The sequence below is a fragment of the Lithobates pipiens genome, unplaced genomic scaffold (genome assembly GCF_037356315.1).
Source record: "Lithobates pipiens isolate NorthernLeopardFrog02 unplaced genomic scaffold, aLitPip1_a1.2 Scaffold_35, whole genome shotgun sequence".
NCBI classification, from domain to species: domain Eukaryota; kingdom Metazoa; phylum Chordata; class Amphibia; order Anura; family Ranidae; genus Lithobates; species Lithobates pipiens.
In genome coordinates, this window is record NW_027507811.1 from 10,779,733 (window position 1) to 10,795,522 (window position 15,790).

At 45.3% G+C, this 15,790-nt stretch overlaps 1 protein-coding gene across 3 annotated transcripts in view; it reads right to left on the reverse strand.

The window, feature by feature from the left end:
• Nucleotides 1–7,846: 7,846 nt before the first annotated feature.
• Nucleotides 7,847–15,790, reverse strand: part of LOC143956085 (uncharacterized) — a 211,311-nt gene continuing 203,367 nt past the window's right edge. Inside the window, exon 10 of one of the 3 annotated variants that reach the window (XM_077466215.1) lies at nt 7,847–9,726. In XM_077466215.1, the coding sequence (XP_077322341.1) occupies nt 8,616–9,726 (1,111 nt within the window). In that variant the 3' untranslated portion in view covers nt 7,847–8,615. Of the gene's footprint in view, nt 9,729–15,790 lie in introns of all 3 variants that reach the window. The other 2 variants (XM_077466216.1, XM_077466214.1) reach the window with 2 other exon arrangements.

Consider the following 15,790-nt stretch of genomic DNA (forward strand, 5'->3'; position numbering starts at 1 on the left):
TGGTCGGACATTCCGACTGAAAATGTCAGATCGGACCATGTTGCCGGATAATCCGACCGTGTGTGGGCTACATCGGACTTTTTCTGTTGGAATGTCCGACCAACAAAGTTTGAGAGCTGGATATAAAATTTTCTGACAACATGATCCGATCGGACTTTGTCCGTTGGTTTGTAGAGAATTCCGATCGGACAAAGTGCCACACATGCTCAGATCAAATTACGAGACCAAAGCTATTGGCTACTAGCCTGAACGTAGTCCCGTCGCAACGAATGAACGCCATCACGTTATGAACGATCGGATTTTCCGACAACTTTGTCCGACCGTGTGTATGCAACACCAGTTGCGGAGAAAATATGTCGGAAAAAATCAGACGGATTTTGTTGTCGGAATGTCCGACCGTGTGTGCAAGGGTGTATAAATGAGCTTTTTGTACTTTAACCACTTGCTTACTGGGCACTTAAACCCCCCTCAGTCCCAGACCAATTTTCAGCTTTCAGCGCTGATGCACTTTGAATGACAATTGCGCGGTCATACAACACTGTACCCAAATGAAATTTTTATAATTTTTTTCCCACAAATAGAGCTTTCTTTTGCTGGTATTTAGTTACAGCTCGGAGTTTTATTTTTTGCTAAACAAACAAAAAAAGATGCAAAAAAAAAAAATCATGTTTAATAGTTTGTTATAAAATTTTGCAAACAGGTCATTTTTCTCCTTCATTGAAGTGCGCTGATGAGGCGGCACTGATAGGCTGCACTGGTGGGCACTGATGGGCTGCATTGGTGGGCACTGATAGGCTGCACTGGTGGGCACTGATAGGCATAGTTAAGGCGGCACTAATAGGCACAGATAAGGCGGCACCGATGGGCACAGATAAGGCGGCACTGATGGGCAAAGATGGGCACGGATGAGTGGCACGGATAGGTGGCACGGATGGGCACTGATAGGTACCACTGATAGATGGGACTGATAGGTGGCTCTGATAGGTGGCACTGCTGGGCACTGATGGGCAGCACTGCTGGGCACTGGTAGATGACACTGATGGGCACGGATATGTGGCACTGGGGTGCAGCACCTTTGTTGAGGCAGATTGTGGGCACTGCTGGGTGGCACTGTGGGCACTGCTGGGTGGCACTGACGGGGGGCACTAATTTTTTATTATGAATAGTTATGAGGGGGCAGGTGGGCACTGGCAGGGGGCAGGTGGGCACTGGCAGGGCTGGCCGTGATCGGGACTGATGCCGGTATTTTTTTTCTCTCCTCGCGCTGTCAGCGCGAGGAGGAATAATAGCCGATTACCGGCTCCGTTATATCACATGATCAGCTGTCATTGGCGGACAGCTGATCACGTGATAAGGGGTCGGGATCGACCCCTTGCACGGATCGGTGATCAGGCGAGTCTCGTAGACTCGCCGATCACAGAGCGCGCCGCGAGCGCCCCCCAGGGGGCGCGCATGCCGCTCGTGCACGGGACTACGTCAATAGACGTAGTCCCGGAAAAGGAGATCCGCGCTGTAGCCGTCATTCGGCTATAGCGCGGGTCTCAAGTGGTTAAGCTATTGTTTACTTCTGTTAGCCATGTACTGGACTCGGGTGGGGTGGCCCTCATCCACTGCTTTGCTATGACTTTTCTTGCAGAGAAAAGTGTTTCGATCAGAAATATTTTGGTGAATTTTTTTCATATCTGGTTCCGGGTATATTCCCAAAAGACACGGCTTAGGGTGCAAGGTAAGGTGAGAACCCATAGTGTCATGGAGGAACCGTACAATCTGTGTCCAAAAGCCATGAATCTTGGGGTTAATCCCAGAGTAGGTGATAAAACGTTCCCGTTGCCTGGTTGCACATTGCGCAGTTGGCAGATTGGTCACGCTTATATCGACTCTTATGCCGCGTACACACGACCGGACTTTTCGAGGGACTAGGTCCGACGGACTTTCGGCGGAGTTCTGGCGGACTTTCCGAATGAACAGACTTGGCCACACACAATCACACCAAAGTCAGACGGATTGGAACGTGATGACGTACAACCGGACTAGAACAAGGAAGTTCATAGCCAGTAGCCAATAGCTGTCCTAGCGTCGGTTTTTGTCCGTCGGACTAGCATACACACGAGCGGATTTCTCAGTAGGAACTGGGTCCGGCAGAGTTCCGGTGGAAAAATTTAAAACATGTTCTATTTCTAAAGTCCGTCGGATTTTTGGCAAGCAAAGGTCCGATGGAGCCCACAGAAGATCGAATTGTCCGACGGACTCGTTCCGTCGGAACTTTGCTGTCAAAAAGTCCGGTCGTGGGTACGTGGCATAAGTGGAGTAAGGTATGAACGATGGATTATGTAAATCCGCGTAAGGCGGTCGGAAAGTTTGGGGGATACTAATTTGCAGTTGTCAAGAGCATCACTCCATTCTTCATCTTCCATTGCCCCCATATCCTCCTCCCATCTAGTTTTTTGGGCATAAGCCGACCTAGAAGATGAGGGCAGTAGCAGCATACTATAGAATATAGAGATCAATTTTTTTAGGGTCTGAGCTTCATATTACTTCCATAAAGGGGTGTATGGCGAATTTGCAAATATCTGAAAAACATGCGAGTCGATAAACCGTGCTTGGCTCGCAGTCTGTCAAACACCTTCGGTTCTCCGTTATGCCGCGTACACACGATTGGACTTTCCGGCAGACATGGTCCGGCAGACCGGAATCCGTCGCACAATTCGATCGTGTGTGGGCTCCAGCGGACTTTTTTTTCCCTCAAAAGTCCAATGGACCTAGAAATAAAACAGGTTTCAAATCTATCCGACGGACTAAAAATCTGGAAAACCGTTCGTCTGCATGCTGGTCCGAAGGACCAAATATGACGCCGCAAGGGCAGCTATTGGCTACTGGATATTGAACTTCCTTGTTTAGTCCCGTTTATGTCATCACGTTAAAAAGGAACGGACTTAGTCCGGTCGTGTGTGGCCAACTCCGTTCGTTCAGAAAGTCAGTCGGACCTCTGCCGAACGTCCGTCGGACCTCTGCCGAACGTCCGTCGGACCTCTGCCGAACGTCCGTCGGACCTCTGCCGAAAGTCCCTCGGGAAGTCCGACTCCCTTGGATCTCCATCGCTCAGAGTCTGGGATTGAGTAAAACTCCGGCATGGCCGCGTTGTACCACAGCGAGGTATGCTCTTGTAAGAGCAGGAGCTTGGCTGTCGCCAGGTCCTATATGCGTCTGTAGTGGTGAAGTAACGATGTTCTATCCCCCGCCTGCTCTATGACTCGCGCCCTCCCCGTGATAGCAACTAGGGGATCTTCAGTTGAATGTGACCACCCGGGACAGGGCTAGAATTATTGCTTTCACTCTACCAATCACGGCGATACCTCACATGTGTAGTTTGAACACCATTTTCATATGCGGGCGCTACTCACGTTTTTCTTATTTATTTAACATTTTATTTATACACAGTCTTTTTTTTTTTTTTTTTTAAATGTCACTTTTATTCCGATTACAAGGAATGTAAACATCCCTTGTAATAGAAAAAAAAAAAGCATGACGGGACCTCTTAAATATGAGATCTGGGGGGGTCAAAAAGACCTCACATCTCATATTTACACTAAAATTCAATAAAAAAAAAAAAAATTGTAAATAAAATGGCCCTTTAACCACTTGCTTACTGGGCACTTAAACCCCCCTCTTGCCCAGACCAATTTTCAGCTTTCAGCACTGATGCACTTTGAATGACAATTGCGCAGTCATACAACACTGTACCCAAATGAAATTTTTATTGTTTTTTCCCACAAATAGAGCTTTCTTTTGGTGGTATTTAATTACAGCTCGGAGTTTTATTTTTTGCTAAACAAACAAAAAAAAGATGCAAAAAAAAAAAAATCATGTTTAATAGTTTGGTATAAAATTTTGCAAACAGGTAATTTTTGTCCTTCATTGAAATTCGCTGATGAGGCGGCGCTGGTGGGCACTGATAGGCAGTTAAGGCGGCACTAATAGGCACAGATAAGGTGGCACCGATAGGCACAAATAAGGCAGTACTGATGGGCACAGATAAGGCGGCACTGATGGGCAAAGATGGGCACAGATAAGATGGCACGGATTGGCATTGATAGGTAACACTGATAGATGGGACTGATGGGCACTGATAGGTGGCACTGCTGGGCGTCACTGATGGGCACTGGTACATGACACTGATGGGCATGGATATGTGGCACTGAGGTGCAGCACTGTGTGTGTAAGGCAGATTGTGGGCACTGATGGGTGGCACTGTGGGCACTGATGGGTGGCATTTTTTGCCATATTTTAGGTGGCACTGGCAGGTGGGCACTGATGAGCTGTCCCAATCACGGCCGCCGGTGATCGGCTTTTTTTTTCTCCTCGCGCTGAGGAAAAATAGCTGATTACCGGCTCTGTTGTGATCACATGATCAGCTGTGATTGGCTGACAGCTGATCACGTGGTAAGGGGTCAGGATCGACCCCTTGCTCCGATCTGTGATCAGGCGAGTCTCATAGACTCGCTGATCACAGAGCGCGCCGCGCGGCCGCTCGTGCACGGGACCACGTCAATAGACGTCGTCCCGGCAAAGCAGCTCCGCGCTGTAAACGTCATTCGGCTATAGCGCGGATCTCGAAAAGTTAAGAGCTGTGGGCGAAATTGAAGTTTTGACATAGTTTCCTCCCTGCATTGTTATGGAGACGGGTGGGGGTCATCTTCCCCCTCACTCATTTCCATGCCCAGCAAGGGTGAAGATTGGATTGCCTCCGCCACTGCCGACGGCTCCGGTAAGAGATGGAGGCCACCGGAGCCCGGCGGGAAGGGGGGGGGCCCTCACCCACCGTCAATAAAAGTGATCTTGCAGTGAATCCGCCGCAGAGACCACTTTTATCATAAACCGGACCGTTCACTGAAGAAGAGGATACCGGGGTTATGGCAGCTGGCTGCTGCCATAACAATTATATTCCTCTTTAAACAGCCGATGTATAACGACGGTGGGGAAGTCACCGGATGGTCCAGAAGTGGTTTTAACAAAGGAGAATATAGCTGATCGCTTAATTTTTATGTAATACCCAAACTGCTAACTTAGAAAAAACATTATCCAACCTGCGGAGGAAACGCATAGAAACCATTGTGTGGATGGTACATAAGTGCCCGTAGGCATTCCCCAGCTGTGAATAAAAAGGATATGAAATAGAGTATATATAGTAATACATTCCAGCACAGGTTGTTTAACCACTTCAATACCGGGGGGCACTTATACACCTTCCTGCCCAGACCAATTTTCAGCTTTCAGCGCTGTCGCACTTTGAATGACAATTGCGCGGTCATGCTACGCTGTACTCAAATTACATTTTTATAATTTTGTTCCCACAACTAGAGCTTTCTTTTGGTGGTATTTGATCACCTCTGGGGTTTTTTTATTTTCTGCTAAACAAATTTAAAAAAGACAGAACATTTTGAAAAAAAAAAATAGTTTTTTGTTTCTGTTAAAAAACTTTGTAAATAAGTATGTTCCCCCCCCCCCACTGGTGGGGCTGCACTGACGGGCACTGATAAGGCACCTCTGATGGGCACTAATGAGGTGGCACTGATGGGCATTGATCATGGGCACTAATATGCAGCACTGATGGGTACACATAGGTGGCACTGAAAGGCGGTACTGATAGGGGCATGCATGGGCACTGATAGGCGGCACGGATGGGCACTGAAGTACACTAATAGATGGGCATTACTGATTGGCAGGCATTATTGTTTGACACTGATTGGCATCCATTGTGGGCACTGATTGGCATCCCTGGTGGTGACTAGTCGTAGGCATCCCTTATGATCCTGGTGGCGTCCCTGGTTGTCCAGTGTGGGCATCCTGGAGGGGGGGGGTGTTGTGCTGATAATTAATCAGCACAGACTCCCCCCTGTCAGAAGAGCAGCCGATCAGCTCTCCTCTCCTCTCCTCACCTCCGACAGACGCGAGTGAGGAAAAGCTGATCAATGGCTCTTCCTGTTTACACTGTGATTGGACAGGGCTGCTCACGTGGTAGATCGGAGCTAGATCGGAGTTGCGGTGTGTCAGAATGACACACCGCCACAACAACGATCGCATGATGCTCGCCCCCGGGGGCGCGCAGCGACTTGATAATATCCTGAAAGAGGTCATATGACGTCCGGTCAGCATAACACAACCACTTTGCCGACATCATTTTGCTATATGGCGGGCGGCAAGTGGTTAAAGAGTTGGGGGGGGGGGGGGGGTGAAACTTTGCTGTTTAACGAAACACAACATAGGACAAATAGTTGTCCGCTTCCGCCCGGGAAAAAATGTAGTCCGGACATCAAAGAAAGGTAAGGAAAACAACAATCTGACCCTGAGAAAAAGCTAAACATTTCCAGTCATCTTGTAATCAGGCTGAACGGCTCGTGTGCGAGCAAATGTAAGGCAACAGTGACCTTCAGGGTTGAACATAGGTAAGGTCCAAGGATATTGCTCCTGCATGTACAGTTGTATGGATATAGATCGGGCATATATTCTTTAGGACAGCATGGAAACAAAACAGGCTGTGGACCATGTCCTTTGTAGCCATGTGGCATAGGAGGTAGTCAGATCTAAGAGCAGTCAAACATCATCAGGGGGAATAAAATGAGTAGAGGGTTGATATGGAGCCTGGGTTCCAGAGACCATAGGATTACAAGAGTTGGTCAGATGGGGATTTAGGGAGAATAATACGAAGAGAAGACACACTTGGCTGTGGGTTTCCCTGCACTCAAGCCAGGAGATGTCTGCCTCTGGACCATCAAAAATGTGGTCTCTGTCGTCGCCCTCCACCTGGAGGCGGGGCGGGGGAGAGCACGGCATATGTAATGTGCTTAATATGGAGGTGTCTTTTAGCTTCAGTGAAGTTTTCGCGTCTTCGCTGCACTTCTGCAGAGAAATCCGGGATCATCGCGATCATCTTATTGCCATAAGGAATATTTCCCTTCTCTCTGCTTAGGCGCAATATGGTATCCCGGTCTCTATAGTTTAAGAATTTTGCAACGAATGTGCGAGGTGGGCGGTCTCCCGGACCTGTGGTGGGCCCTTACTATATGTGGTGCGCAGAAGATGTTCTGAGAATGAGGATGTGTCTGCTCCCTCTTCTCTCTCAGGCAGTCCGATAAATCTCAGGTTGCTCCTTCTGAGCCTATTCTCCATGTCATCCTACTTTTGGATCAGTTGGTTCACTTGTTGCTGTCTGTAGAGATCTGGAGGAGGGGGGGGGGAGGGAGTGAATCCTCCACAGTGCTCAGTCGAGTTTCTGTGTCCTTAACTCTGTCCCTTAGCTTCTGGAAGTCCTGTCTTACCAGGGAGATGTCCACCTTTACTTCCTCATTCCAGCAGGTTGGTTTGACAGGACGTTATGGCTTCTTGGCAGGCAGTGATAGCGTCGAGCACTCTCGCTGTGTCAGCTCCTGCAGCAGTCCCCTCTCCCAGCATGGAGCCGCCATCTTGTTCCAGGGGGTTCCTGGTCTGTCCGGCGATATTTGTCCAGCTTGGACGCTTTTTTTTTTTTTTGCTTGGACATATTCCCTGGAGGCACCGGGTGTTCAGGCGGCCGAAAATAGGTGGACTGCGGGCGATGGGGTCCCAGGATATGTCGGTAAGTATATCGCGCAGGCGGAGCTCAGCTTACCAGCGTCCTACTGCATGTCGCTCCAGGCCCCCCTATACAGCTACATTTAAAGAAAAGTTTTTTTTACTGTTTTGGGCTCTTGGGTTCTTCGGTGGAAGGTTATGGTTGTAACGAGAAATATACAGCTACATTTTTTTTTTTTAGTTTTTTTTTTTTTACTATTTTGGGACAGTTTTTTTTTTTTTTTTTTTTTTTTTAATCAAAGGAAAAGACATCAATCACCATTTAATGAAATGAAAGCCCAATTTGTCCTGAAACAAACGCGGTATAATCCACCTGGAGGCACAAAGTAGTTGTCATGATATGTACGGATTTACTAACACATGTCAAAGTTGCAAAATTGTGCTTAGGCATTAACATTTGTTTTACCCTTAGGTGTGAAGGAGATAACAAAGTGATTTGCTATAACTGTCAGCCCCATCTAGTGGCCATAATGAGGTATCTCTCCTGAACTACCTAAAATTCCACATTATGGCCGCTAGATGGCGCCAATGATCATAGGAAATCACTTTATGAAATAAAATACGACCAGAATTTGTCATAGTACGGCGAATGCTCGTCACACTTCAATTTTTTTAAGCTAGAACTTTAAATGTTTATTACATATAGATAGTCTGGTTGAAAAAAGACACATCTAGTTCAATCAATAGAAAAAAAAAGTTTACACCACAAAATGTACCAATGAGAGGTAAGGACACCATTTTTATTTTTCTCCTGCTATCAATGACCCGACACGGTACAACACTTCATCCATGTCTTTGGTGATCTCTGATCTCCTTATCAACTGTTTCTTCCATGATGAAGATCAGCCATGGAGTATATCTGAGGTGTATATCAGGGGGTGCTTCTTCCCCACATGTCCAGCAACATTCATATACAAGACATTTCCCGCACTCACTAATACACCTCGAGGGTTGTGTGGGATCCCCTGATGTACAGGAAGACAGGACTTCAGTGAGGAACAATTCCCTCACTCAGGACAGGAATACGGCTCCTCCCCCATGTGAGAACTCTTATGTGTGTCAAGATATGAATTCTGCGAAAAATATTTCCCATACTCAGAACATGAATACGGCTTCTCACCCGTGTGAGACCTCTGATGTTTGAGAAGAAGCGACTTAAATGAAAAACATTTCCCGCACTCAGGACAGGAATGTGGCTTCTCACCCGTGTGTGATTTCTGATGTGTGTTAAGATTCGACTTAACTGAAAAACATTTCCCGCACTCAGGACAGGAATACGGCTTCTCCCCCGTATGAGACCTCTGATGTTTGAGAAGAAGCGACTTAAATGAAAAGCATTTCCCGCACTCAGGACAGGAATGCGGCTTCTCACCCGTGTGTGATTTCTGATGATAGGAAAGACTGGACTTATCTGAAAAACATTTCCCGCACTCACAACAGGAATATGGCTTCTCACCCGTGTGAGACCTCTGATGTATGACAAGTTCTGATTTCTGTACAAAACATTTCCCACACTCAGGACAAGAATACGGCTTCTCACCCGTGTGCGACATCTGATGTCTCTCAAGATGCGACTTAACTGAAAAACATTTGCCGCACTCACGACAGGAATACGGCTTCTCACCTGTGTGAGACCTCTGATGTCTGAGAAGAAGCGACTTTGCGGAAAAACATTTGCCACACTCAGAACATGAATATGTCTGCTCACCCTTGTGAGACCTCTGATGTATGACAAGCTCTGATTTCTGTACAAAACATTTCCCGCACTCAGGACAGGAATTCGGCCTCTCATCCATGTGCAACCTCTGATGTCTATCAAGATGCGACTTAACTGAAAAACATTTCCCACACTCACGACAGGAATATGGCTTCTCACCCGTGTGAGACCTCTGATGTATGACAATTTCTGATTTCTGTACAAAACATTTCCCACACTCAGGACAGGAATACGGCTTCTCACCCGTGTGCGACCTCTGATGTCTGACAAGTTTTGATTTTTGTACAAAACTTTTCCCGCACTCAGGACAGGAATGTGGCTTCTCACCAGTATGCAATTTTTTATGAATATTAAGACTAGACTTAGAATTGAAACACTTCCCGCACTCAGTACAGGAAAACCTCTTATCTGTTGGAAGGACGGCACCATCCCGCACAGTCTGAGGTTCCTCGGGATAAGAGGAATACGATGGTCCGGCACCGTCCCGCACAGTCTGAGGTTCCTCGGGATAAGAGGAATACGATGGTCCGGCACCGTCCCGCACAGTCTGAGGTTCCTCAGGATAAGAGGAATACGATGGTCCGGCACCGTCCCGCACAGTCTGAGGTTCCTCGGGATAAGAGGAATACGATGGTCCGGCACCGTCCCGCACAGTCTGAGGTTCCTCAGGATAAGAGGAATACGATGGTCCAGCACCGTCCCGCACAGTCTGAGGTTCCTCGGGATAAGAGGAATACGATGGTCCGGCACCGTCCCGCACAGTCTGAGGTTCCTCAGGATAAGAGGAATACGATGGTCCGGCACCGTCCCGCACAGTCTGAGGTTCCTCAGGATAAGAGGAATACGATGGTCCATCTACACTGTGTGGTGCCGGATGGACATTTGAGGTAGTCGGGTTTTCTCCTGGACTATACTGTGTGATGTCCTCATCTTCTACTTTACAGTCTGGAGACAAAGTGAGACAATCCTCTGAGGTTTTCCTCATCTCCCGTCCATCTACTAAAATAGAAATACAAAGATTATTACTAGACAAGAGCTGATTGGTTCCCCTAAACCAGGACTCCGCCCCCATCAGGCAGCTTAATCATGAATAACAGCGGGGCTGAGCCCCACCAGAGGTCAGAGAGTGAGGATGGGGGGAGAACAACCAAGATGAAGACTGGACTGATCCTGAAGACCCCCATCATTGGGTTATTGACTCCTCCCACATTATCACTTTCTGTTTAAGGGTCCAAAGTGTGAGGATGTTATCACATTATTATCACCATGTAAAAGTCTGTGCTCCAATCACATCATCAGATATAAAATGTCCTGCTGGTAGGAAATGGGTGTAACAAAAGAGAATACATATTATGTGTATATATATATATATGGGAGAGGAGAAGTCAGGAGTATGTAATGTACAACACATTGTATAAGATACAACAGATAAGACTATATAGTGTCAGAATTATGTAATGTACAATATAGAATATATAGTGCAGGGGTCAGGAGTATGTAATGTACAATATAGAATATATAGTGCAGGGGTAAGGAGTCAAAGATAAGTTCAACTCAAACATCGGGTGTTCACCCGTTCGCCAAACAGCGAACATTATGGGGCGTTTGTGGCAAATTTGAGAGCTGCGTAATGCCCCATAATGCACTGCGAATGGCTCAGGGGGATTACGTCCATGCCCCACACTCTATAAGACTGCTTATAGTTGGGTATAGTGTTGTTGCCGTGGACGGAAAGATAGCTTGAGCTAGATTAGGCAGGCAGGGTAGTTAGTGGCAGTGTATTTGATTTTTATATATATATATATATATATATATATATATATATACACACACTCTGCATTCAGTGTAGACTATATATTTAGTGTAGACTCTATATACAGTCAGTGTATTTGAGATATAATATACTCTGCATTCAGCATAGCGTGTATATATACAGTGCATTCGGCAGTGTACAGTATATAATACACTTCAGACGATGTATACATATATATATATATATATATATGTAGGCGAGTTTAGATTAGCCTGGGGGGGGAGGACCAAGACCCAAACTGGACCATGGATCAGAGATCCCTGAACATGTATGAGAGGAGCCTGAGAGACGTATAAACCCCAAACAGGACATTTCCTGGCTCTCTCTGGGACGCTCTGCAACAACATACATACACTCTGCATTCAGCATATATATGCAGTACATTAGGTGGTGTACAGTATATAATACACTTCAGGCAGTGTACACAGTATACAAAACAGTGTGTACAGTTTCTAATACAGTGCAGGCAGTGTACACAGTATATAATACATTGTGTACAGTTTCTAATACACTTCAGGCGGTGTACACAGTATATAATACAGTGTGTACAGTTTCTAATACACTTCAGGCTGTGTACACAGTATATAATACAGTGTGTACAGTTTCTAATACCCTTCAGGCTGTGTACACAGTATATAATACAGTGTGTACTTTTTCTAATACCCTTTAGGCTGTGTACACAGTATATAATACAGTGTGTACTTTTTCTAATACCCTTAAGGCTGTGTACACAGTATATAATACACTGTGTATAGTTTCTAATACCCTTCAGGCTGTGTACACAGTATATAATACAGTGTGCACAGTTTCTAATACACTTAAGGCTGTGTACACAGTATATAATACAGTGTGTACAGTTTCTAATACACTTTAGGCTGTGTACACAGTATATAATACAGTGTGTACAGTTTCTAATACCATTCAGGCTGTGTACACAGTATATAATACAGTGTGTATAGTTTCTAATACCCTTCAGGTTGTGTAAACAGTATATAATACAGTGTGTACAATTTCTAATACACTTAAGGTTGTGTACACAGTATATACTACAGTGTGTACAGTTTCTAATACCCTTCAGGCTGTGTACACAGTATATAATACAGTGTGTATAGTTTCTAATACCCTTCAGGCTGTGTAAACAGTATATAATACAGTGTGTACAGTTTTTAATACACTTCAGCCTGTGTACACAGTATATAATACAGTGTGTACAGTTTCTAATACCCTTCAGGCTGTGTACACAGTATATAATACAGTTTGTACAGTTTCTAATTCCCTTCAGGCTGTGTACACAGTATATAATACAGTGCCGCCGGTGTACTGTTTCTAATACAGTGCAGGCGATGTACGCAGTATATAATACAGTGCAGTGTTTTGTTGAAAAAAAAAATCCCCAATCCCCATGTCCGAAAGGCCACCAAGGAGAGGCAGATGCTCACAGGCCACTAAAAAAGAGGGCAAGCAGCCTCTGTGTCTATAGTGAACAGTGGTGGTCATGGACATGGTGCAATCTCTGCAAATGTCCAATTTTTCTGCTGCTGGCCGTGTTATTGAGCCACAACATGCAGAAGGGTCGGTGGAGTGGATAACAAAGCCATCTTTATCCTGTGTCACCCAGGCAGGTTACAGTGTAGGTTGCATGCTGCTGGAGGACACGCAGGAATTTGAAGGCTCCGATGTTGGTTTCCAGGTTGAGGAAGGGAGTAACGTGAGTCTAGAGAGAAGGGACTGGGGGAGGGGGAGGGGACCCACGCCTTTTTTTCAATGATTTTTTATGTATATTGCTGGGATCAGACAATACGATACAGCCGTGAGCAATTTTAAATGACATTTTTTTCCTTTAGGAATGTCATTTTGCTTCGGTACTGTTATGAATAGGGTTTCACCGATACCACTTTTTTTAAGACCCAGTACAAGTACCGATACTTTTTTTCAAGTACTCGCTGATACCGATTACCGATACTTTTTTTAACCACTTCAGCCCCGGACCATTTGGCTGGCCAAAGACCAGAGGACTTTTTGCGATTCGGAACTGCGCTGCTTTAACTGACAATTATGCGGTCATGCGACGTGGCTCCCAAAGAAAATTTACGTACTTTTTTCCCCCAGAAGAACTTTCTTTTGGTGGCATTTGATCGCCTCTGCGTTTTTAATTTTTTGCGCTATAAACAAAAATAGAGCGACAATTTTGAAAAAAATGCATCATTTTTTACTTTTTCCTTTAATAAATATCCCCCAAAAGATATATAAAAAAAAAGTATTCTTCCTCAGTTTAAGCCAATGCGTATTTTTTTTACATCTTTTTGTTAAAAAAAATTACAATAATCAATTTATTGATTGATTTGCGCAAAAATTATAGCGTCTACAAAATAGGGGATCATTTTATGGCATTTTTATTCCATTTTTTTTTTTTTTACTTGTAATGGCGGCGATCAGCGATTTTTATCGTGACTGCAACATTATGGCGGACACGTCAGACAGTTTTGACACATTTTTGGGGACCATTGCCATTATTACAGCGATCAGTGCTATAAAATTGCATTGATTACTGTAAAAATGTCACTGGCAGTGAAGGGGTTAACCACTAGCGGGTGGGGGGAGGGGTTATGTGTGTCCTGGGGAGTGATTCTAACTGTCTGGGGGGATGGTCTAGCAGTGACACGACACTGATCGCCGCTCCCGACGACAGGGAGCAGACGATCGGTGTCTTGTCACTAGGCAGAACGGTGAGATGCTGTGTTTACATCGGCATCTCCCCGTTCTTCAGCTCTGTGTGAGGATCGCGGGCACCCATCGGACATTGAGTCCGCAGACAGGGTCACGGATCTCGCGGCAGGCAAGCACGCATGGTGGGAAATTGAAAGTAATGTACAGGTATGTTACTTTGCCCAGCCGTGCCATTCTGCTGACGTATATGTACAGGAGGCGGTCCTTGAGTGGTTAATGTCACATGACACTGGCACTAATATGCAGCACTGATGACGCGTGGACTGCGTCAGTAGTTTTTTATTTTTTAACAATTTTATTTTTTGTTATGTTCTTTACAATGTTTTTTTTTTTTGGGGGGGGGGGGGGGGAGTGGACGGTGTCAGTGTGTTTTTTATTTTATTTTTTAATTATTGTTACAATTTACCTTTTAAATATTTATTTATTACAATTCTTTATTTTTTTTCGCACAAATGTTTTGCCTGTTCGTGGTGTTCTGGTGCAAACCGAACCGGCGGAACGTTTTGGCTCATCCCTAGTCAGGAGTATGTAATGTACACCATAGAGTATATAGTGCAGGGGTCAGGAGTATGAAATATACAACATAGAGTATATAGGGCAAGGGTCAGGAGTATGTAATTTACAATATAAATTATATAGGGCAGGGGGTCAGGAGTATGTTAACCACTTCCCGACCAGCGCACGACGATGTACGTCGACAGAATGGCATGGGCAGGCATATTGGCGTACAGGTATGTCCAATATTCAATGCCACCCTGCCATTGGGTGCGCGCCGCCGGCGGCGCGCTCCCGCGCTGGTCGGCACCCCCGTGAGTCCGGTCGCGGGACCCGCAATCGTCTCACGGGACGGCCGAATGGAGGAAATGCCGTGTAAACAACATTTCTCCATTCTGCCTAGCAACTAGTGACGCTGATCTCTGCTCCATGTGATTGGAGCAGAGATCAGTGTGCACTAAATGAAAGCCCAACCCCCCCACAGTTAGTAACACACCCCTAGGAACACTTAACCCCTACACTGCCACCCACTGGTTAACCCTTTCACTGCCAGTGTCATTTACACAGGAATCACTATAGCAGTGATTACTGTATAAATGACAATGGTCCCAAAAATGTGTCAAAAATGTCCGATGGGTCCCCCACAATGTCGCAGTCACAATAAAAATCGCTGATCGCCGCCATTACCAGTAAAAAAAAAAAATAATAAAAAATTATTAATAAAAATGCTATAAAACTATCCCTATTTTGTAAACGCTATAACTTTTGTGCAAACCAATCAATAATCGCTTATTGCGATTTTTTTTACCAAAAATATGTAGAAGAATACGTATCGGCCTAAACTGAGGGAAAAAAATGTTTTTTTAATATATTTTTGGGGGATATTTATTATAACAAAAAGTAAAAAATAATTAGTTTTTTTCAAAATTGTCGCTCTATTTTTGGTTATAGCGCAAAAAATAAAAACCGCAGGGGTGATCAAATACCACCAAAAGAAAGCTCTATTTGTGGGAAAAAAAGGACGTCAATTTTGTTTGGGAGCCACGTCGCACGACCGCGCAATCGTCAGTTAAAGCGACGCAGTGCCGAATCGCAAAAAAGTGGTCTGGTCTTTGACCAGCAAATTGGTCCGGTCTGAAAGTGGTTAAAATACAACATAGAGTATATAGTGCAGGGGTCAGAATTATGTAATGTACAATATAAATTATATAGTGAAGGGTCAGGATTCATAATATTGATGTTCAGTAATCAGTGGAAGATGAAATGATTACATGAGACAAGTTGCAGAGGTCCCACACCGCTCCTCCCATCTCCTGAGACTGCACTCAGTGACTTGGGTCTGAGACTATACAGACATATCCCTCCACCCGGCACAGCCAGCAGACAACAGAGCAAGTAATCCTGGGGGGATTGTTCTGTCAGAGATCTTG